At 48.3% G+C, this 20,842-nt stretch overlaps 3 protein-coding genes across 3 annotated transcripts in view; 1 reads left to right on the top strand and 2 right to left on the bottom strand.

Moving 5' to 3' along the window:
- plum (IgSF transmembrane protein plum) overlaps nucleotides 1-7,536 on the top strand; it is a 63,542-nt gene extending 56,006 nt beyond the window's left edge. Inside the window, exons 3-11 of the mRNA XM_001358203.4 lie at nucleotides 749-904; nucleotides 974-1,174; nucleotides 1,234-1,384; nucleotides 1,546-1,614; nucleotides 1,921-2,879; nucleotides 2,941-3,386; nucleotides 3,497-3,791; nucleotides 3,851-4,020; nucleotides 4,083-7,536. Coding sequence (XP_001358240.4) covers nucleotides 749-904; nucleotides 974-1,174; nucleotides 1,234-1,384; nucleotides 1,546-1,614; nucleotides 1,921-2,879; nucleotides 2,941-3,386; nucleotides 3,497-3,791; nucleotides 3,851-4,020; nucleotides 4,083-5,483 — 3,848 coding nt within the window. The 3' untranslated portion in view covers nucleotides 5,484-7,536. The remainder of the gene's footprint in view (nucleotides 1-748; nucleotides 905-973; nucleotides 1,175-1,233; nucleotides 1,385-1,545; nucleotides 1,615-1,920; nucleotides 2,880-2,940; nucleotides 3,387-3,496; nucleotides 3,792-3,850; nucleotides 4,021-4,082) is intronic.
- Nucleotides 7,537-8,936: 1,400 nt separating this feature from the next.
- Nucleotides 8,937-17,227, bottom strand: LOC4801080 (uncharacterized). Its single transcript, XM_015183172.2, has 7 exons — nucleotides 17,078-17,227; nucleotides 11,503-12,079; nucleotides 11,222-11,436; nucleotides 10,621-11,158; nucleotides 9,905-10,563; nucleotides 9,698-9,844; nucleotides 8,937-9,638 (listed from the first exon to the last, which is right to left on the bottom strand). Exons 2-7 carry the CDS (start codon nucleotides 11,955-11,957, stop codon nucleotides 9,520-9,522), a joined length of 2,133 nt encoding a protein of 710 aa, XP_015038658.2. The 5' UTR covers nucleotides 11,958-12,079; nucleotides 17,078-17,227; the 3' UTR covers nucleotides 8,937-9,519.
- A 277-nt stretch (nucleotides 17,228-17,504) lies between these two features.
- On the bottom strand, nucleotides 17,505-20,801 carry LOC4801079 (transmembrane protein 26). The gene is made up of 7 exons (XM_001358201.4): nucleotides 19,842-20,801; nucleotides 18,931-19,494; nucleotides 18,721-18,872; nucleotides 18,457-18,655; nucleotides 18,324-18,392; nucleotides 18,051-18,263; nucleotides 17,505-17,987 (listed from the first exon to the last, which is right to left on the bottom strand). The coding sequence occupies exons 1-7, from the start codon at nucleotides 20,033-20,035 to the stop codon at nucleotides 17,771-17,773; spliced, it is 1,608 nt and encodes a 535-aa protein (XP_001358238.3). The 5' UTR covers nucleotides 20,036-20,801; the 3' UTR covers nucleotides 17,505-17,770.
- Nucleotides 20,802-20,842: the final 41 nt, after the last annotated feature.

The following is a 20,842-nucleotide window of genomic DNA, read 5'->3' as shown; positions in this document are numbered from 1 at the left end:
ATTTTTCACCAGGCACTTTGGACTCCGACACCGACTCCGACTCCGACCATTATCGTCTGCAGCAGGGCCAACTGCAGCTAATAGATACTTGTACTCTTGCCTCATGGACGATGATGATGATGTTGGGTGATGTATGCCCTGCAAGCAGAGTCGTATGCAAATGCTCCTAGCTCTGCCGCTTTTGGAGCCCGCTGGCCATGTAATTGTTTTAACTGCTTAATATCACGTATACGCACCGTATGGCCACTGGCCCACTAGACGATGCCACTAGCAGCAAATGGCAGCGGCACCAAAAATTAATTAACACGCCAAGTCTGGCTGGACACGCCTGCAGCACGTATCGGTAGCAGAGGCAGCAGAGGCGGAGTCTCGCAGTCTCGGACTCTGATTCTGAGAGGCAGGGACACAGACACAGCCCGGAGCCCAGAGACCAGCGAGGGCTCTCCGTTGTTTGCCATTTTCTGCAATATTTCTCAGATTTCTTTTTGTTTTGCCTTGCCTGGTGTGTATTTATGGGCATTGCTGGAAAAAACCCCTCAATGCAATTGGCGTGGGCGTTCAGTGGCTAAGTGAAAAGCGTGAAATTTATAACGGCCAATAGATTAAGCCACGAATATAAATAACACTTTTCCACGATTTTTGTTTGGTCTTTTCTCTATTGTCTATTGTCTGTGGGCATGGGCATAATTTATCCACGTCTGTATTTGCTAATCAATTGTTTTCCCGGTGTTCCTTTGGCTTTTTCCAGTTGCTGCCGCCATTTCACAGCCGAAGAACACAAGCGCCCTTCGACCGTATTTGCAGATCAAGAAGCATTCCGTCACCAGGGTGACAATCAGCAAGCCCCATGCCCCATACTTTCTGCCCTGCGAGCCCATCCTCAATGGCTACAACAACTATCAGGGTAGGTATCCCCGCCCCCAACCACCAAGGACCCTGGAAGCTAAAGGTCTCCCTTGTACTCTCCGTGCAGAAAACCAGCCCATCTACTGCTTGTGGTATCGGAATGATGAGGCCATCGTTAAGTTATCCATACGCAAAAGTGAGTTCTTCCAGTACGAGAATGGGACCCTGCGTCTGCCGCCAAACGAGCGGGCCAGCGGCGTCTATCGCTGCAAGGTCGAATGGGATGAGGCGGCGGTGCTATCCGACAGCATAACGGTGGAGTATCCAGGTAAAAAATACACAGATATAGATACAAAGATACAGATACAGCCCCCTTTCCGTTTGCAGTTCTCAAACGCCTGTTTCCGGGCCAACAGCAGGCGGCTAATCTCAGCGCTTTGGAGAGCCGACCCCTTGTCCTGAGCTGCCCCTTTCTCAGTGTGCCCCCTGCCCGGATTAGCTGGTACTTTGGCAACGAATCCCTGGCCAATGACAACAGGCGAGTAAAGATCAGTGTGTGGTAACATCGAGGCTGGACCAAAGACTCTCCTATAAACAAGAAGGCCAACTCTTTGCAACCAACGCTTGAATGTTCTCAGAGGATCGATCCCATTCCCAAGGAGCAGCTACTAATTTCAAACCTTAATTCTGCCTTTACAGTGCTCTCATCCTGTCGAATGGCACATTGATTTTGCGGCATTTGCGCCGCGAACAGGCGGGAAAATACAAGTGAGTAATGGGAAAACTGACCAGGACTGACGTTGATTTTCCATTAGCCGAATGGCTGGTGGTGCAAAGAGGTGCTGGTGGAATGGCGGAGCTAAATCAACACCTTTTGCCAATCCACCACATCCATCAGCCAGACGCACTCTCATTGCAGCGACCTGGGAGCGTGTGGCCGCCCCAAAACAATGCATTAATTAACATTTGGCCACGCCCCAGCGCCTCCTGTAATTGTGGGGCTACCCCACATAGTCCCTGTCAATTATCGCCCCGTGAAAGTACATAGTATTATGCATTATCCGTGTTTTCCAGATGCTTGGCCCAGAACCAGTACGCCAGCAAGGCTCACCGCCAGTTCGTGTGGCTGCTGCGCGTCGAGCCGAATGGGGGGGAGCGGGAGACGGCCGTGTCGGAGGCCCAGCTGCTGCCTGCCTTCCAGAATGGCACCGTCTATGTGCCTGCCGGGGGCTCTGTGCTGCTGCAGTGCCATGCGGTGGCCGACTTTGTGCCCATCGAGTGGTGGCTGCAGTACCCGAACAACACGCTGCTCAAGATGAGCAACAACAGTGTGGCTCTGGCCATCGCCAATGCCAGCGAGTCGCGCCACGAGGGCTTGTACAGCTGCATCACGCCCCTGGAGACGCAGACGTTCCATGTGATTGTAACGACACCGCCGCGCATCGTGGGCACCCTGCCCGTGGAGCTGGTCTTCATTAGCCTGTCGAAGACGCTGAGCTGTCGGGCCGAGGGCCATCCCCAGCCGAGCATCGTGTGGTACCACAACGGAGTGCAGCTGAACAGTTCCTATACGCGGTTCATCAGCGGCAACGATCTGCACATCCACTCATTCGACCCGGAGGAGGAGGGCATCTACCAGTGCATGGCCCGCAATGTGGCCGGCGAGGACTCGGCCACCGGTGAGATGCGCTTCAAGCGGCAGCTGGAGCAGGGCAATCCGTTGCAGAACATTCGCTGCTATCCGCACAGCTTTCACACCATCAACATCACCTTCGACAGCAGCACCCTGGAGTCCATGTTCGTCGTGTACATTGTGCGCAGCAATCCGCACAGTTGGACCTCCTTTGCCCCCATGAAACTGAATCACACCTCGTTTGTGGTTATCTCCACCAATCTGCCGGTGTACCGGCCCTTTGCCCTCATCACACGATTCCTGTATCCCACCTCCGAGGTGCGCTCCGGCACGGCAGTGCCACAGCAAATGATTGTCAGTTCGCTGCGCAGTATGCCAGTCACCTGCTGCACCCAGGGATGTAAGTATATCCCTGGACTGGTGCCTCGTGAATCCCCTAATTCTTGTTATTCTTCCCAAAGTAATGCTGCGTCCCATTGGCTTGGGCAACGACACCTATGTGAAGTGGTCGCAGGCCGAGCTGGACAACAAGAAGTACTTCATTCTGCAGTTCTCCATCAATCACACGCATCCGCATCCCAGCCAGCTGCTGAACGGACCCCTCCATGGCACCCTGTCGCCCGTCGAGGAGAAGGTGGACGAAGTGCGCCGCCATTTGACCATCATACAGCCCCTCAATCAGACGGCCGCTGCCACTGTTCTCCGGAATGCAGAGCACGAGGTGCTCGACAACGAGGTGGACGATCTAACGCTGGAGATGGAGGAGGACATATTCAGTCTGGTGGTGGATGCCAGTGTGACGGGCATGCTGCTGCAGCGCTTCATGCGGATCAAGATGCGGGTGCTGATCATCACCAGCGAGAACGAGTTCCTCGGCCAGGACTTTCGCTATGTCCAGTGGAAGATTGTGAGTAGACTGTACTGTGGCAGGCAACACGCTAGCATCTGAAGAGAGGATTACCCTTGCTTCTGGGCACCCTACTAAAGTCTTGCCTGAATCTCTTTTTCGTCCCGCAGATCGAGAATGGAACCTCGGAGCAGTCGAATATGCCGTTTCGCCTGACCACCATGGAGTCGCGGGCGCTGGCCTTCAAGTTTCTGGACAGCCTCAACGAGACGTGCGTGTACGAGTGCCATTTGGTGAAGCCCATGCACAATACCAATCAGGAGTCCAAGTGCCAGGAGCGCACTATTTTCAACTCTGTGCTGCTGGTCAGCGGCCTCAGTGCCAACGAGCGGTACAATTTCCATTTCTACAACTGCAAGACGCGCATCTTCTATGGCGAAATAGACGTTCGCACCCTGCCGGATCGTAAGAGAATAAATTTGTATCTATATGCTGTATATATCATTTGTATCTCTGTCGAACAGCCCCTGGCACCATCAGCAACTCAAAGCTGATCAAGCAGAACGGTCTGAAGCTGATCTGGGAGCCGCCAGTGAACCCCAATGGACGGGTGCACCACTACAACATTATCTGGACCCTGGACAGTGTCATGCACGAGGCCAATGTGCTCGAGTGCAGCGTCTGCTCGTACAAGGTGCGTATACGGTGATTTTCTTGCAGTTTCCTTGACCTCTCCTGTTCGTTGTTGTTCTGCAGTTTCCCAATGTCTCGGTGTCGGATAAAATCCATGTGGCTGTCCGCGTGGTGGGCGAGACCGGCGTGGGAGCGCCCATGTACTTCGACATGGCCAGCAATAGCCACAATCTGCTGGAGGAGGACCGAGCCTCGTCCCGCTCGGAGGTGTACAGCGGCATTGCCATCGGTTCGCTGCTGTCCATCGCCTGCGTCATTATCTTTGCGCTGTTCATCATCCTGCAACAGCGGCGGTTCAAGGCCCGCGTTCAGGGACCCACGCACCTCACCACGCCCACGGACATTAATTTCGGGAACCTGAGCAGCGCCTCTGGGATGCCCGGCGACAGTGCGGGCGGCCTCAGTGGCGGCACCCTGCAGCAGGACTGCCACGAGATGCAGACGCTCATTCCCCGCTCGCGGTACCACATCGAGCTGCTGCCGGAGCACACGCTGGAGTACCAGACCAGCTCGGCACACGCTGCCGCCATCCACCTGCCCAACGGCCATGGCAGTGTCCAGATCGTCGCCCGACTACCGCCCCACGAGGGACACTCGGAGCTGAGCATTGCCGGGGTGCATAATCTGTCGCAGCTGCCGCTGTGCGGCGGGGGATCGCCGGAACGCAAGACGGTGCAGGATGCCATGCTGCAGGAGGCCAAGGCCTTCTACATTCCCTACCGCCACACGCCGCCCAATGCCGTGGCTCTGGGGGCGGGCGGCCCCAAACAATGTTCCTCGGCCAACGGCGACGGCGGCGGCTGCTTGGAAGTGGCTGTGCCGCCCAACTCTCTGCCGCTGGTGGCCACCGTAACCGGGCTTGGGGGGGCCGGTGGGGGCAGTGGTAGTGCCAGTGCACGACGCAGCGGCAGCCTCAGCAGCAGCAGTGCCAGCAGCAACAGCAACGGCAGCAGCAAGAAGCAATTCCACACGAACTTTGTGCGGCATTCGAATTCCAACGATGGCATCTGTCTGCTGGCCGAGGAGGAGGCGGCCGCCACCCTGACACCCACCTCAGAGCACGAGTATGCCGCCGTCTGTCTCACGAATGGTTTCAAGTTACCCGCCGACATGACCAAGCAGGCAAGGTCAGCCGCCGCCAATGCCTCCACCAAATACAACAACAGCAGCAGCAGCGGCAGCAACAACAACAACGGCAGCAGCAGCAACAACAGTCAGAAGAAGAGGCCGGCTGCCGGCCAGCCAAAGGATCGCCAGCGAGGCAATGGCAATCCGATCTCGTTCAGCCACAATGCATCCATAGTTCCTGCCAACGGACCACAGGCATCGTCTGTGGCATCCGTTGGCACCACAACCACTGCCACAGCCACGGCCACAGCCAGTGGCCAGGTGGCCATGAGTAAGCAGCCCTGGCCAGCGGCGACAGTGGTCCATCGCCGGGCCCAGGTGGATCCCAATGGGTGAGGCCACAGCCACAGGGCAGCAGACCCGCCGCCAAGCCAAGCAAAAGTATTTTTATGAAGCTACAAAGAGAGAGAGGAGTAAGGAAACCACCACATTCACAGCTCGAAACATTCCAAAAGACAATTAAGGATGAGAATGAGGATGATAAGCATTTATAGAGCATACATTTTATAAATGTAGGATATTTAATAATTGAAAAACTGGAACAATGGGAGAAATGATTCGATAAGGATGATATTTATACACACACACACACACCCACACACACACAAACACATGCACATACATCTATTCATACATATATACGCTAAGTTTTAAGCTATAGGCTTTTGTGTCTCGCGATATTTTACTATATATATTTTTTACTGTATTTTGTATTTGTTTTAGTTTTTGTTTGTTTTTTTTTGTTCGTTAATTGAGGCTAATTTTGATTATATGTAACGTCTTCAAACATGCATAAAATACAATAGAAAAAACCATAATTTATTGTTGCATACCGATACCGATACCGATACGAAAACATGCATAGACATGTTAATGCATGACAATTATTTGTCACTAGTAATTATGTACTACATTTAGCAATCTACTTGTAACCCGGACTGCCGCAAAGATTCAATTACAGCCACACACACAATTACAGATACACATATATTTATACAACAAGCCAAACAGAAACCACACACACATTGCAATAGCCCACACACACACACCCAACCACAGCCACACCCACACTCAAAACCACAATAGTCACAAGTGTTCACATCGATTCACCGATTTAAAACGTAATGTAAACCATATTTGTATTCTTATTTGATACATGCACACCTCTACATACAACTAAATATTTAATTTCCGCATATTTTTACTGCTGAACTTTTTGTTTTTGTTTTTTTTTTATACAACCGATATATCAAATGTACCTGATTATATTCATTTTTGCATTCTTATTTCTCTGTGCTCTCTATAGCTATAAACACAACATAACACACACACACACACACACATATATATATATATATTACAATTATATAAGTACATCAAGTATACCATATATAGAATCAGGCCACAGAATCCATAGCATCCTTACTGTATCGTATATTCGATTCAGCAACCGTACCTCGTTTGTACAAAAAAAAAACCAACAACGCCAAAACACACACCCCCACAATTCATACAAACCCCCTCTACTCCTAACTCACATACCATGATATTATTTTTGATAAGCATAGAGAAAAGAGAACAAGTTAAAAGTAGTAGCCACGCAAACAGCCAGGATAAAACTATGACAGTGTATTTTGTGAATTGTTGTTTAGTGTGAAAAATGAGACACAAACACATAAATATATAAATACAGAAAATATCTAAACATTCCACAGACGTATGCACCACACACACACACAGACAACACACACACACAGAGAACAACAAAACTCGTGAACACCAATTAGAGAGAAACTTTAAATAATGAAAATATGAAAATATATATACACATACATACATATGCGCTATATGATTGAAGAAAATGTGTGTGTTTGAAAACTGTAACTGTAAACTGTATACGTATTTAGAGTCTAAGTGCAATACCAACAAAAAACAAAATACATACATAAATAAATAGCTAAAGCAAAACCCTAGAGGATCCCTGAGGCAAGAAACCAACCAGCAACTATAAACAATAGTACCTTTCCAAACAGAAAAAAAAAACAGCCATGACCCTGCAACAACACCCAGTTGGGTGGCATAGACCATTTACCATTTAGCCAACAATAATAGCAACAACAAAAACAAAAACAAGAAAATTATTTGTGTTCATACTGAAAAAAAAAAGCCACACAGACTCTGCATTTCCAACTCAATGATCGATGTTATAGATGTATAGCCGAATAAGTTTACCAACCGTTTATATGGTGTATTTCCAGTGTTCCAAAAACAAAGGCATTTAAACCAAAACAAAAAGAATATTCCGCAAAAGAAAAACTCAAAATTCCTAAAAAAAAATATACGAAGAAGAGAACATTTTAAACGTTACAAAAAATTAAGCATACGACAAGAAAAATTAACTAATACTATATTATATGCAACAAAAAGGCAACATGAGAAAAATGTATGTACTAAAAAATATATAATTAGGCATAAGAGAATCGATATGTATGTATTACGTGTTTGGAAACGAAATGATAGAAAGGAAAAGGAGATGGTGAAGGAGAAGGAATATCGAGAGAAATTAAGTAAAATAGCTGCGATTGTGATCGCCGTGTAAGTGGATGTGATAAATGTTTAAATTATTTAAGCGCAAAAACAATAAACAGATAATGGAAATAAAATTAATGATTAGGATGACAGAGAAGTGCGTATTGCGAATTTTGCAACGGTTTTTGGCCCACGGAAACCAAACCAAACCAAAACCAATAACTAAAAGTCCACTAAAATTGTAAGGCGAAACCATGATTACATATGTTCGAATGAATCTTTGGCAAAGCTGCTGCTCCTAGCACACACTCTCTACTAAGTCTACGATAGTATACTATACTATACATATATCGTTTATATTATATTATTTTTGTAATTTTAGTTTGCATTTAAGCCCGCATTTTGTATACCTCATTAGTAGAGTGGCAAGTAACTAAATTTTGTAAAAGTATTTAGGCTTGGTTTCCTTTTTTTTGAACGAACATAACTGAAACAAAACGGAACGGAACGGAGCGAAACGAAACAAAAAACAAAAACAAAAAAACTAATGTATTTTTTATGCAATTTATATGCATTGTATATGCAAGCAAAATTAATTATTTGTAGCACACCTAAGCTGCCAACGGTTCGTGTTAAAGTTTTCGATGCAAATACAGAAATTGGCATTTACCAACCAGCCAACTAGCCAGCCTGGCTGTTGGCCAGGCTAAAGAGTCTAAACGAAAAGTGTAACGAAGCTCTCGATGTTTGTTTAGAGAATACAGAAGATTTGATGGCAAAGCAGAACACAAGAAATGAAAGCAACCTTAACTATTGGAAAAATATACTAAAAACTAAGTTATGATGGAAAACATACAAAATGGTGTTTTATTTATTTGGCTAATAATGGGATGATGTTGATTAATTAATTAATTATTATTTTCTTCCATGACAAAGAAAGGTCTATCGTGGAGGCTGCAAGAGTCCATGTAATTCTACACGACATGTACATGTGAATCGTGTAGCATATTTTTGGAGGCCGTAGCAGTGTGTAGAATACATGTAAAATGTACATCCGCATGTATCAAATGTGAGTCTTTGTACATCAGCAATCTGTCAGATAAAGATAGTATGCGAAAGATACTCTAGTGCTGGAGGTTCGTTGGCATCTGAGATTACTATCTGGATATATCTGATAGGAAATTTGGATAGGCTTCCTGTCCCTCCCCTCTTTTAATATCATCTTTTCTTTGTTTTATCAAATATCACACACTTATCAAATAGGTATAAAACATCGATTGGTTTAGTAATCTGGAAATTCACATATACATATGTATAGTACATTAATTTGTTGTAGTCGTTGGTAACGTTTTACAGAGGTGTAGGATTTTACTTTTAGATATAGACATTCATAGATCTAGCGATAACTAAATGTATATATACATATATAGATGGTACAATATCAATAATGTGTTTACCGGGGATCGTGGTAACATCACAACGAAGTGCCACAAGATGGATCACAATCGATCACAAAAAATTGCAAAGAAAATTATCATTGATGCTTAAGCGTGCCTCTACCCTGTTCGAATAGGACATTGTATGGGACCTAAACTAGAAACAACAAAACGTGTATAACTAACTTGAGCTACGGATAACGCGAATTATGTAAAAAAATTAGCGAAAATATTCAATATGCTATGCACTATTAAAAACAAAACGACGTTCTAACACGCATCACATTTAGGTACGCGTAAATATCGTGGCATCCTCACAGTTGGCCATCTTATTCACATATCGATTACAGCAATATCAGGTCCTCGAACAATAATTTATGTATGCTCCTCAAGTGATTGAAGACACCTTAGCACACCTTTTCAATCATTTTCACCAGTTCTTTGTACAATATACAATCACGTCCACGTGGTTTGCATATCTCCCGGTGATCCAGGCGTATGCCGCACACATCACCAAATCCAGGATCTGTTGAATATGGTTATTAATATGCTATCATACTGTGAAATGCATATATAAGGACTCACCTGCCGAATCCACGCCCACAATGCGTAGATAAAGCACTGACATGAGCGTCAGGGCTGTCTCCACAAAACTAAACACCTCGATCTTCAGATGACCCATATGATACAGCCCAGCAAACCGCCGATGTAGGTCCAAGAGATACTTGTTATCTGTTGGAAAATATACTGATTATTGCACTCTACACTCGGAGTTCCTTCAGGGCTTCTTACTTTTCTCAATCTCTAGGAGCTCCACGGAACGCGATAGCAGGGGCGCCTTGATGCTGGCCAAATGGGAGCCACGATGCGGCACCGAGTAGAAGAAACAGCCGCGGGCTGAGCGCCAGAGTGGGGTCATGGCGGGACGCCCACTCTCCCAGGCATCCACAATCAGCTGCTTGATGAACAGACCGCCCTTCGAGTGGCCCACGTAGATGATGGGATGTCCGTGTCCAACGCGATGCTGGATGAGTAACTCGGCCATTTCGCGGGAGCGCTGGAACAGGTTGGAGCGCGGCTCCTTTCTCTTCCACAGCGGACGCCACAGGTACGGGTCGGTGGTGTAGTTGATGGCTATGACCCGAACTCCAGGACAGTCCAGAGGCAGCCAGTCGCCGGGCCAGCATGTGGAGTAGTTTGGATCGTTGGGCGAGGGCTTGCTCTGCTTTCTGCTAGACTTGCGCGTTGTAGCACTGGAAGAAACTGGGGAAAGCGGCCGCTGGCTGGATTCCTCGGTGTTGTTCTCATTGCCACCTCCATTGAGCATGGACTCCAGTTCGCCCTGTCGGAGGCGACTGTTATCCTGCATTCGCAGGCGGAAAGTCGGAAAACTGTACTCGATTCCCTCGCAGATCTGAATATCCTCGGGGTCACCGCACACGTAGGCATAGCTGCAGAACACACGTTGTTAATTGAAGACAAGTAAGTAGCAATGGGGTGTTACTCACTCCTCGGTGTCGTCGCTATCGGAAGCATTGAAATTTAACTCTTCTGAGGGCGTTTCCGCTGGCTGCTGCAGCTGCACCCTCTGTTGCTCTGGAATATCATCGGCGGTGTCCGGCAAGCGGTTCAGGGAGGTAAATTTGGCCCTCTTCTCTCTGGGCGCTGGATGAATGGCTGCGCTGCGGGAGTGGCGAGGTCGCTTCGGCGGCCGAACTGGCGGCCGTGGCGGACGCTCGAACTCCACCGGCTTGCGATCGTTCTGCCAGAGTCCCTGCTTCCAGGTGTTCACCAGCGATCCGTGCAGGCCATGGACCAGCACAATGTCGGCTCGAATGGGCTCGCCGGGTGGCGGCTCGGCCAGTATGTTGATGGTGCAACAGCTGGGTGCATCCGAGCGCACCGCAAAAATTGGCGGACCCTGCATCGGACTACAGGGTGTCGAGGGTGAGCTGGGCGCACTCAGGGTGTCGGGAAGACTCTCCAGGCAATCCTGCGACTTGCGCTTTTTGAGCAGCTTAAGCAGCGGTCCCAGGCGATTCGAAACTGTGGAAGAACCAAGGGTTTGTTGAGCGATATAAGGTACTTTAATGCGAGGCAAACACTTACCCTGCACTGAGGACAGGTTCATTGAAATTGTGTTGGCGGCAAAGGCCACCAGATGGGTCAGTGCCTGCCTGCTGGAGGCCAGATTCTGCAGCACTCGCAGCACACGAACATCTCGAATCCCCTGGATGCCTCGCGCCACACCATTCGCCAGTGGCAGCACCAGACGCACCAGTATCCCAAACACCACTCGCATGCTGCCGCCATTGTTGCTGTCCCTGATTGAATATAAGAATGGTTTTGGTTTAGGCAATCGATCGTGTGATCTATGGTGTGCAACATACCCCTCCATCAAAGCACCGGCGCTACTCGATCGCACCAGTTCGCTGACCACCTGCTCCTCCTCCTGCCGATCGATTTCCAGCTCGTTCGCTTCATCATTTGTACTTTCTTTGTTGGTGGCATGGATTTCATTCTCCGTAACGGGCTCATTCGGCAATTCTGAGTCATCGACAGTTGACAGTCTGGTCGACAGGCCCATCACCATCCCAGCTGCCGCCGCCGCCGCCACCGCCTCCTCTCCACCGATTCTCATCATGGCAATGTCGCAGACGTAATGCTCATCGATTTCCTGCAGCGGTGAGTGGTCTGTTCCCTTATCGCTGGGGCTTCTGTTTCTGTTTCTGCTGTTTCTGAGTTTTTCTATCTCCGCTGGGACTGTGATTGCGACTGCGACTGCAGTGGCATGTTCGTTGCTGCCGTACGATTCAGGGGCCGGGGCAGATCCACTGGCAAACATTGCCAAAATGCTGCTGACGATGCCCGATGCTGCGGCAGAGGCTGCTTTCAGCTTTCAGCTCTCAGTGGACTGGCTGAGGGCCAATTAGTCAGAGCCCAACATGTCGCGAAAGACAGCACAAGCTGTAATTTAAAGGCAAAATTTACTTTTAATCAAATGCGTTCTTACAATGAACGGGAATGGTTCGGCTACACGGATGCTAAACGTTTATCAATGCCAATGGGTTGTTGGTTGGTGGTTGGGCGTTGAGGTTGGGGGGCGGGACGCTATTCTGGTCAAGGTCACGCTAGCTCTCTTCTCTGTAAGCGAAGAGGGCAAGCAAAGAGCCAGCCAGGCTATAAATAAATCCACATTCACTTGACGTTTGGCAGTGCGACACGTGGGACCAGTGACAGAATTTTGAGGCGACCTCCGTTAAGATCGCGCTTCTATTTAACTTTCAACAACAACACAATTCAGAATCACAACTAAACGAAAACCAAATATCCAAATCGAATCAACCGAATGAAAGTAATAAGACTCAGGCTACTTATAACGAATCGAATCTATATCAAAAGCGAGTACGTACACCACCTGTCCGTTGCCTAATGATGGTTACTGCTGATGGTTAGCCGCAAATAACCGCAGCGATACTTATAACGAACGCTCGGATACCTCTACCTGCGTCCTCCCCCGCAATTACAATCCAATTAGATGATGTCAAATGGTATGCCGCATAATGCTAGTTGGTGACGTGCCTCTCGTCCCGCTATGGCTCCACTTGGGGGGCAGCCAGCAAAAGGTTCAAGTTGAGGGTCGTCGTGTCGGTTTGAAGGAAAACAAAAGAACAGAGGGGGAGGCCTGAAAGGCCGTTGGGAAGACATTCCCCATTGCTTTGTGCTGTGCGACTGATGCTATTTATAGCCACACAAAATGTGGCAGTATGCTGCAAATGCCTTTGCGTTTTAACAAGTATATGCAGGTCCCCAACAGGGGCAGCCCCGAACTCTTCCAGTTTCCAATGGGGAAAAATCACACCCGCAATAGCCAGAACTATTATGAAATCTCACAACTTGACAGCGCAGTCGACTGTCCCGTCCCCATGGAAGATTGGAGCTCAACTTACACTTGATTTTCTCGAATAAACAGACGACACACACACACACTTGAGGCTGATGCGGCACCCGCGGCTGTGGCAGTGCAGTCCGCTCGCCAGGAAAATCAAAGCAACACTGCAGCGTAGCGGGCACAGCGGCACAGCGGCACCTTGGCGCAGCCCAGACCGATGCCTCTGCCTCTGGCTCTGCCGACGTTCGAGGCCTGGCTGTGGTTGTCCACCCCTAGAGGAGGGGCTCGAGTGCACTCTCAGTGGTTTTGAATTAATGAAAATACTTTTGCCCATCAAGTGGCTGTGGCCGGGTGCTGCAGTGCGTCAAAGCCGGACAATTGTCGGGCCTGGGCAAGACACAAAAGTTCAATTCATTTGGCACATCGTTCGCTTATCGTTCATTGTTTCAATGGAAATGTTTGTTTGGTTGTCTGGCTAATTGAATGCCAAGAAAGTATCTTTTTCTGGCTGTCCAGTCTTTAATCTAATGCCAGACACTGATAGTGTCGCAAAATCGTACGATACTCGCTTATGGATTAGCCTAACAAATTGATTTTATGGAAATTCCGTTAATTAATTGCATGCCGATATGGTACAAAGGGCAGTCAGACTCTGTCTTATCTAGGTAGAACTTTCCTTTCCTTTCCTCCACACATCGCGCACATTTCGCGCTTAAGTATTTGCCTCCTCACCCAATTGAGGGGGTTGTGAACTCCTTTGATTGACAGCACTTGGTATGCCCGATGCGGTGTATAAAATGCAAATGCACAGATAAACTCACTCAAGTGCTCGTCCCATTGTTATGAGAGCCGCGGGAGGCGAGGAGGCGGTGCCAGAGGGGCACTAGTACACAATGGAACCTCCTCTCTCTCTCTAGTATACGCTCGGGTATGCAGATGGGAAATTGAATTGTGCCTGAACTGTATGCAAGTGTGCGGTGGGTAGCTGTGGCTGCCACGCCTGGGCGTCTTATCTAATTTCAATCGACAAGAAGCGCAAATTTCATTGTGCAACATACTCGTATTGTGTCCACAAGCCGCAAGCATTGCTGGCATTTGACCATGTCTTTGTCATGCTTGTGCGCCAATCCAAGTGTGTCTGTCGATTGGCCAACGGGGCGTATGCACAAGCCGAACTCGGGCCCAGCTTTACGGGAAGAGGGGGGATGACTCATGCGCCACGTGGACTTTGTCCAGTCGTCGTTCGCTTTTATCGCAAATCCCAGATGCATTCGCAGCCGTTTATCAGTGAACGTTGCACATCCAAAGCACAGACATCCCAAAAAGGGTTTCCGTAATATCTGTCTTTGTAGCTGTTTATCGTTTATCGCTCACCGTTGAGCGTCTGCTGTCTTGTGGTGCTAAAACAGTTGCGCATTTGTTAGCTGGAAATTGGCTACTATTCAGCATTTTTGATCGAGCTGCGTTGGCGGCCAGCCAGCCAGCCAGCACGGTGGAGCAGGTCTCTGCCGCCTGTCCAGTCCCAGCATAGAGGCCCACACCACACGCAGGGGGGGCTCGCGGAATCGGAATGCTAATTAAAGTGTCGCATGCTGCAGCCACGTGAAATGTAAGCGGCAATGCGATGTGAGATTGCATGGTCGAATAGAGCAGTAATTCACCTGTTTGTCCTCGCTATTGTTGTGCAAAGTGTGCAATAAACTGGAACAAACATCACAATACAATCAGATCAGGAAACATCACAATACAAATCTGACGACACTTAAATACGGATACATACGAGTATCTATGTATGTACTACAGGCCATTTCCCCATCACGTCTACCCTGTTTCGATTGATTAGCCCAAGCCCATGGCAGCCCATGGCATGTGTATTCTTCAGGTTCAAGAACTATTTTCCCCGATTAGATAAGCATTTAGATTTTGTTCTACTTGAAAAAGCAACAACAAAAAAGTTTAAAACAAAAATAAAGAAAAAGTTAAAGCCATAAAATTACCTGAAAAAAAAAACATCTGTCGTATGCACGAAAAAGGTCAGAAGCAAGGAAAGTGCGCCATTAAACGATAATTTATTTCAGCCAGCCCATTTATGGGTGGACTGGCAGATAGGCAATGTACTATCAGAAGGTCGTTCCCTGAGTAGGTCAAAAGTAGATGCACTCTTCCGGACAATGAATGACGGGGAAGGGCGCCTATCATTCCGACTGATTGTGACCCATAAATCACAGAAATATCCCAGATATCAGCCTTAATTGTTTGTTTCGTATGTGGAAATTGCTGATAAACAACTTTAAGTATCCGTTCCACTGTTTGTTTGAACTCAACAAGCAGTCAACTATTTTTGTAAACAAAGAATATCCCCCACCACACGGCTACCGACAACATCATTAACATCACACTCTGTTTGGAGAATACAATTTCCATATACTTAAGTTGTCGGACAAGAAATTCGAAAACAAGTTATGCGCAGAGCGAGTGGAAATTAATTTGGATTATGTATATTCTGTGTCTGCAAGGCATAGATCAGGCCATACGGTGACTACGTAAGGTTCTGGGGGCCTGCTGCTGCCATGAGGAACTGGGCCCCACAACACAGCCCTGACCAACAACAATAAGAATAGCCTTGAAGGAGCAGCGGCATCCACACAGGTTGCCGTTGTTGTTGCCGTTGCTGGCTGATTATATAATTAGTCTTTTTGCTGGTGATGTAGTGCTAATGGCAACAGATTCTCCGTGTTAATTGGAATGTTTGCCCAGATGTGTGGCAGATTAATTACCAACCGGAATGCACTCGGGGAATGCGAAGCATGGACAGGAGTGTGGGCAGCAATGATTACAAGATTGCTTATAATCCATCAAAAACTGTCCCCAGGCAACCTTTGGACTGCCAGGGAAAACATGCAACGCAAACACGAAACGTACAAACAGAAGCATAGCAGATGAGCTTCCTCCACATTTCCCCCACTAGCTTTTCCAGTCTTGCTTCTCCCTAGCTTTTACGTAGTTGTCTCTCTCTCTCTCTCTCTCTCTGTAAAACCGGCAAAACGGTCAGAGAGCCGCAGCAGCAGTTACTCTAAAGTTTCATCCAAAGAGCGTGAGCGAAACGAAAAGCTGTTGTCGTGGTTTCACGGGTGTTGTTGTTGCGAGGCGTAACGAAACCGAAACCAAAACAACACGTGCAAGGTGGGAAGAGGGGATTGGCGTGGCGCAGGGTGGAGTTGGAAGTTGACTCTGGTCGTGGACGCTTAAACCGCCTTAACCTTCAGCACGCGTGCTAGGCACAGGTAAAAGGCCACCAAAAGGCAGGGGAAATGAAACGGCGAATGGAATGGAATACATATTTGTGGCTGGCCGAGAAGGAGGCCTCATCATTTTTGAACTTAAAAGCCAGGAACGTGTTTGGTGTTCGTGATTCTGCCCCACACTCGTACACAATGTGGGGCAGTTGAATAGGACGCGGGAGTGGCTTGGCGTGGCTATCCGCCCCGTTTATAGACATCATCAGCATTGCCTGCCGGTCTCTCTGATGATTCCCATTGTGTCGAGGCAACCCCTAACCATTTGTCGAGGGATTTCACGTCGCAAATGGCGCGTGTGTGTGTCGTTCTGTACGGCTTTCCATCATCGCAGCATTTGTCAGGCCCACTAACAAGTATTAATTGAATTATTCAGAACTTGTCATCGGATTGGACAAATTAAGAAAGAGCTCTCACACCTGCTTGCCTCATTATTATCGTTTAATTTTTAATCGGATCCCAAGCGACTAGGCAACTGTTTTTCGAGTAATTAATACTAATTTTGGATGGATTTTTTTCGATGGGGGTGGGGGTAAGCTTCTGCAGATGTTGCTCTCTTCTGTTTCTTGTTGCTGGGACACATGGGGGATGGAAATATGGGCTGATGCTGCCGCTGCCCCAGGGCGGGGATTTTTGTCGAAAGTTCTTTAAGTGTTTTTCACAGCGTTCGTTCTCAGACCATATCTTAATAGGCAGATAGCCATAATATATATATACACATATACACTAAGATCCAACAAAGCACGCTGGCACACACACAGTCACGGTTCAACTTACACATCAGAGAGACACTAAAAGCAACACGAACAAAGCTCCAACGCGCGCGGGCTTTTCAAACGGGGGAGAGAGAGAGGAAAAAATCGCGGCCCGCAGCGCTTGGTCGCTCGGCAGCAACTATTCCGTCGTTACAGCAACACAGCAAGCAATTCTCCACCGACACAGTTATCTGTGTGTCAACAAAAAAGTTTTGCTTCGCAGCTGTTCGTGTCGCTAAGCTTTTCGTACGGGTAAATTTATATAGATATAGAGAGCTAGAGAGAGAGAAAGAGACAAAGACAGAGAGAGAGAGAGGAAAAGAACTTCTGTCTGACATTACAGAAAGCTTACTGAGAGAGCTTTGCTGGCAGGCGCTGCCAACCTAGTAAGAACCAGACATTACAGAAAATACAAAGACCAACCGTTACAAAGAGAGCATCAGCTGCAGGCACTTCCAACTTATTGGACTGCCACCCGCTCTTTATTTTCAATTCAAATTGAGATACAGTTGATTTAGCAAACATATGAACATATCAAAATATATGTATGTTTTCCGACAAATTTTCGACCTCCCTTCAGATGGGGTCATACAAAATATTCGCGCACCTGGAGCTGGGCGCTTCAGCCCCATCATTTGGGGACTGCCACACAAAAATTGTTTACCTAACGCTGGGAGGTTAGTTCCAAAAAATATCATTGCTCAATGCTCAAACCTCACGATGAGGACGAGGATGAGGAGGAGGAGCTCTCCGAGCTGCTTTCCGAGGAGCTGCTGTCGCTGCTACTGCCGCCCCGCTGCTTGCGCCTTCGGGCCTTCGCCTTCTTCTCGTCGATCACCTCGTAGCTGGGCAGCGTCGAGTTGCTCGAGTCGGAGCTGCTGCTGCTGCTCGAGCTGTTCGACTCTTCAATGACTTCGATCTTGCGGTTTTTCCTGTGGCGGAGTTCCAGCAAATGAATGAGTCGATCAATGTGCGGCAGAACAGTTATTACCTACTTCTTATCGTTTTTGTCGGCGTTCTTGGCGCGCTTCTGCTTCTTGGCATTGGCCAGGTCGCAGTCGCTGGGGGAGCTGCTGCAGATGCGCTTCGACTTCTTGCCTTTTTTGTCCTTGCGTCGCGGATCCTTCTCGGTGCCGCTGGCCTTCGTGGAATACAGATTCTGTGAGCTGGCCGTGGAGTATCCCGTGTCCTTGTGTTTTCGCTTCTTCCTGGGATTGGGGTCTTTAATACTTTCCTTGGGGAATATAAGTATATTTTTGGCCACTTACTTGTCCTTTTTGTCCTTTTTCTTTTTGCTGTAGCTGGCCTCCTGTATGGCATAGTCTTTGTCTTTGGCCCTGCTTGGAAAGAAAGTGTATTTTAGAGCCTGAAGATTGTGCCCTTCCCTTGGGGCATGCTCACTTTTTGATTTTCTTTTTAACATCGCCGCCACGCTCATTGGATATCATATAGATGCTGTTCTGATCTGCGTCCTGGACTCGACGACGCGACTGGAACTGGCGCGACTTGGCCATCCGACTCTCCCGACGACTCTTCCAGAATTCCGCGTTGACCACGTACAGCCGATACAGCTGCAGGATGATCACCAGAGAGTTTTTACCTACAATGAGAGGGAGAGAAATAATCCTCTATAAAGTAGAAGGAACCCCGCTGAGATGCCCTTACATGTAAAGAAGACATTCATGTAGTTGATGATCTTGTACTGGAAGATGATCAGCAGGCGGAAGGTGAGGAACGGAGCGTCCTGCAGTATGACATTGAGGACAATGCCCCACACATCGATGCCACAGCAGCAGTTCTGACAGCAGTCCGTGTGTCTACCCAAAGAAAAGAAAAGGGAATTACAATTTGGGCAAAGATATGGCTACCACTTACTCCTCTTTCTGGTGCGAGCCACTGCCCCGGGGTCGTCTTCCCCGTGTGGCCGAGAGCACAATCGTGAACTGCATGAGACTCCAGGACCAGATGCCCAGCGTCAGGTAGACCAGGAAGCCAATACGTGCAATGGAATCGTCCTTATAGGAGTCGAAAAACTCAATGATGTCCGCCGCCGTGCCAATGTAGACCAGTAGAAGCTGACTCAGCTGATCCCGCGTGAGGTCTCCCTTGGGCAGCAGCCAGCGGCCAACGATCAGAATGAGCATCAGGAACTGCTCAATCAGGGTGGTCCAGGTGTCCGCACTGATGACGGGCAGCTTGATGCCCGCATCGTCCAGCAGATCCGCCACTGGATCCATGCCACTGCTATTGCTGCTGCCGCTGGGGCCGCTGATGAGGCTGCTGCTGGGGCTGCTAAAGTTGTTCGGATTCGGGCTGGTGGCATTCGAGCTGGTCAGCGAGGCATTGATTATCTGCAGGCGACGCTCAATCTTGTCCAGCTCCAACAGCCAAATGGCGGGCACAATGCTGCTCAGGTATAGAAACACGGAGGGGCAGAACCTGGGGACAAGAGGTGGACATAAAAGAGCGTTCAAAGAGGAATAGCAAAAACAAACAATGGTCACCGAGCGATGCCTCGAAAGGTAAACATCAGCCACCCACCACTGCCACCCCACCACCCCCTTTTCACACGGCATTCCATTAAAGTTTTTACTATTACGACAGTGTGGGGTTGGGGACGGGGATGGTCAGTCTGGGGCCATTCCCCACATTAAACACATGATTTCACTTTTAATTGAAAATCAAAACTCGAGGGTGACGTCAGTGTCCAGCCGATTGTTGTTTACATTGCAGGAGAAGGAGCCGGAATGGGTCAAGATCTGCAGGAGAATCTGCCTGAACCTTACCAGCGCCACTCCTGCGTCTTCTTGATCATGATGGTGAAAATGCCCTCGAGCAGCAGCAGCAGCAGGGGTCCGCATAGTGTCCAGTAGATGATGTCGTCCTTGAACGTCGTCACCTGCCAAATTGCCAGCAGACTGTGGGCACTGAAGATGATCCTCGTGAGGATGGCCTTTATCGTGGATATTATCTTGGCCATGATGGTCTCAATGACATAATCCTGTGGCTCTCAGCATTGAGTGTCAATCAGTCTCCTCCGATAGAACCAAAATCAAACCGATACCGAACCGTACAGGGCGAAAAGCCAAACGAAACTGATTTGACGGACAGCAGAACCGCGGGCCAAAATGCTTTCATTAGATGTTTAAACGCTTTTTAAGAAATTAAGAACACCGCAGCGGCGAAAGGCGCGTAATTGGTGAATGGACGTGAGCCCAGTCCCAGTGTCCCTGTGTCCGCCTTAGCCGAAGTGTCTTCGTCATATCCAGGACCGTCTCTAGCGGCGAAGGAAGGACATTCGAAGCTGTACTCCAAATAGCTTGAAACGCTCCTGGTAATGACACCCCCGAACGAAATCGAACCCATGCGTGTTACACTTATAGTATGTGTACCTAGAAATCACACGACCGTTAAATGGTTCAGCTGACTTTTTAGCCAACGACTAGCCAGGCCAGGCCAAGCCCTGCCCGGCTCGGCTCTGCTCCGAGGCTCCAGGTCTGGACACAAATGCAATGCAAACAAATCGCGGGAGTGAAACGGCGCGGCGCCCGCCCAGCCTTGGCCATCAAAACGTGATAATGTAGCTGCATGGAAAGTTATAGTCATCATAAAACCACCCCCCATAGAAGTTGTTGATGTTTACTTTTAATGTGGGTAAAGTTAGGTCAATGTTTTTAGCGCACGTGAAGTCATTGAACAGTGAAAATAAAGACAATGGAGGTCCGATAGAGGATTGTCCGTGCTGGACGACCAACCTGTTGATTAGAAAACATATATTGTACAAGTA

This window comes from Drosophila pseudoobscura, chromosome 2 (assembly GCF_009870125.1).
Source record: "Drosophila pseudoobscura strain MV-25-SWS-2005 chromosome 2, UCI_Dpse_MV25, whole genome shotgun sequence".
In the NCBI taxonomy this organism is placed as follows: Eukaryota; Metazoa; Arthropoda; class Insecta; order Diptera; family Drosophilidae; genus Drosophila; species Drosophila pseudoobscura.
Note: the sequence above shows the minus strand (reverse complement) of the source record. Positions and strands in the feature narration are given on the sequence as shown.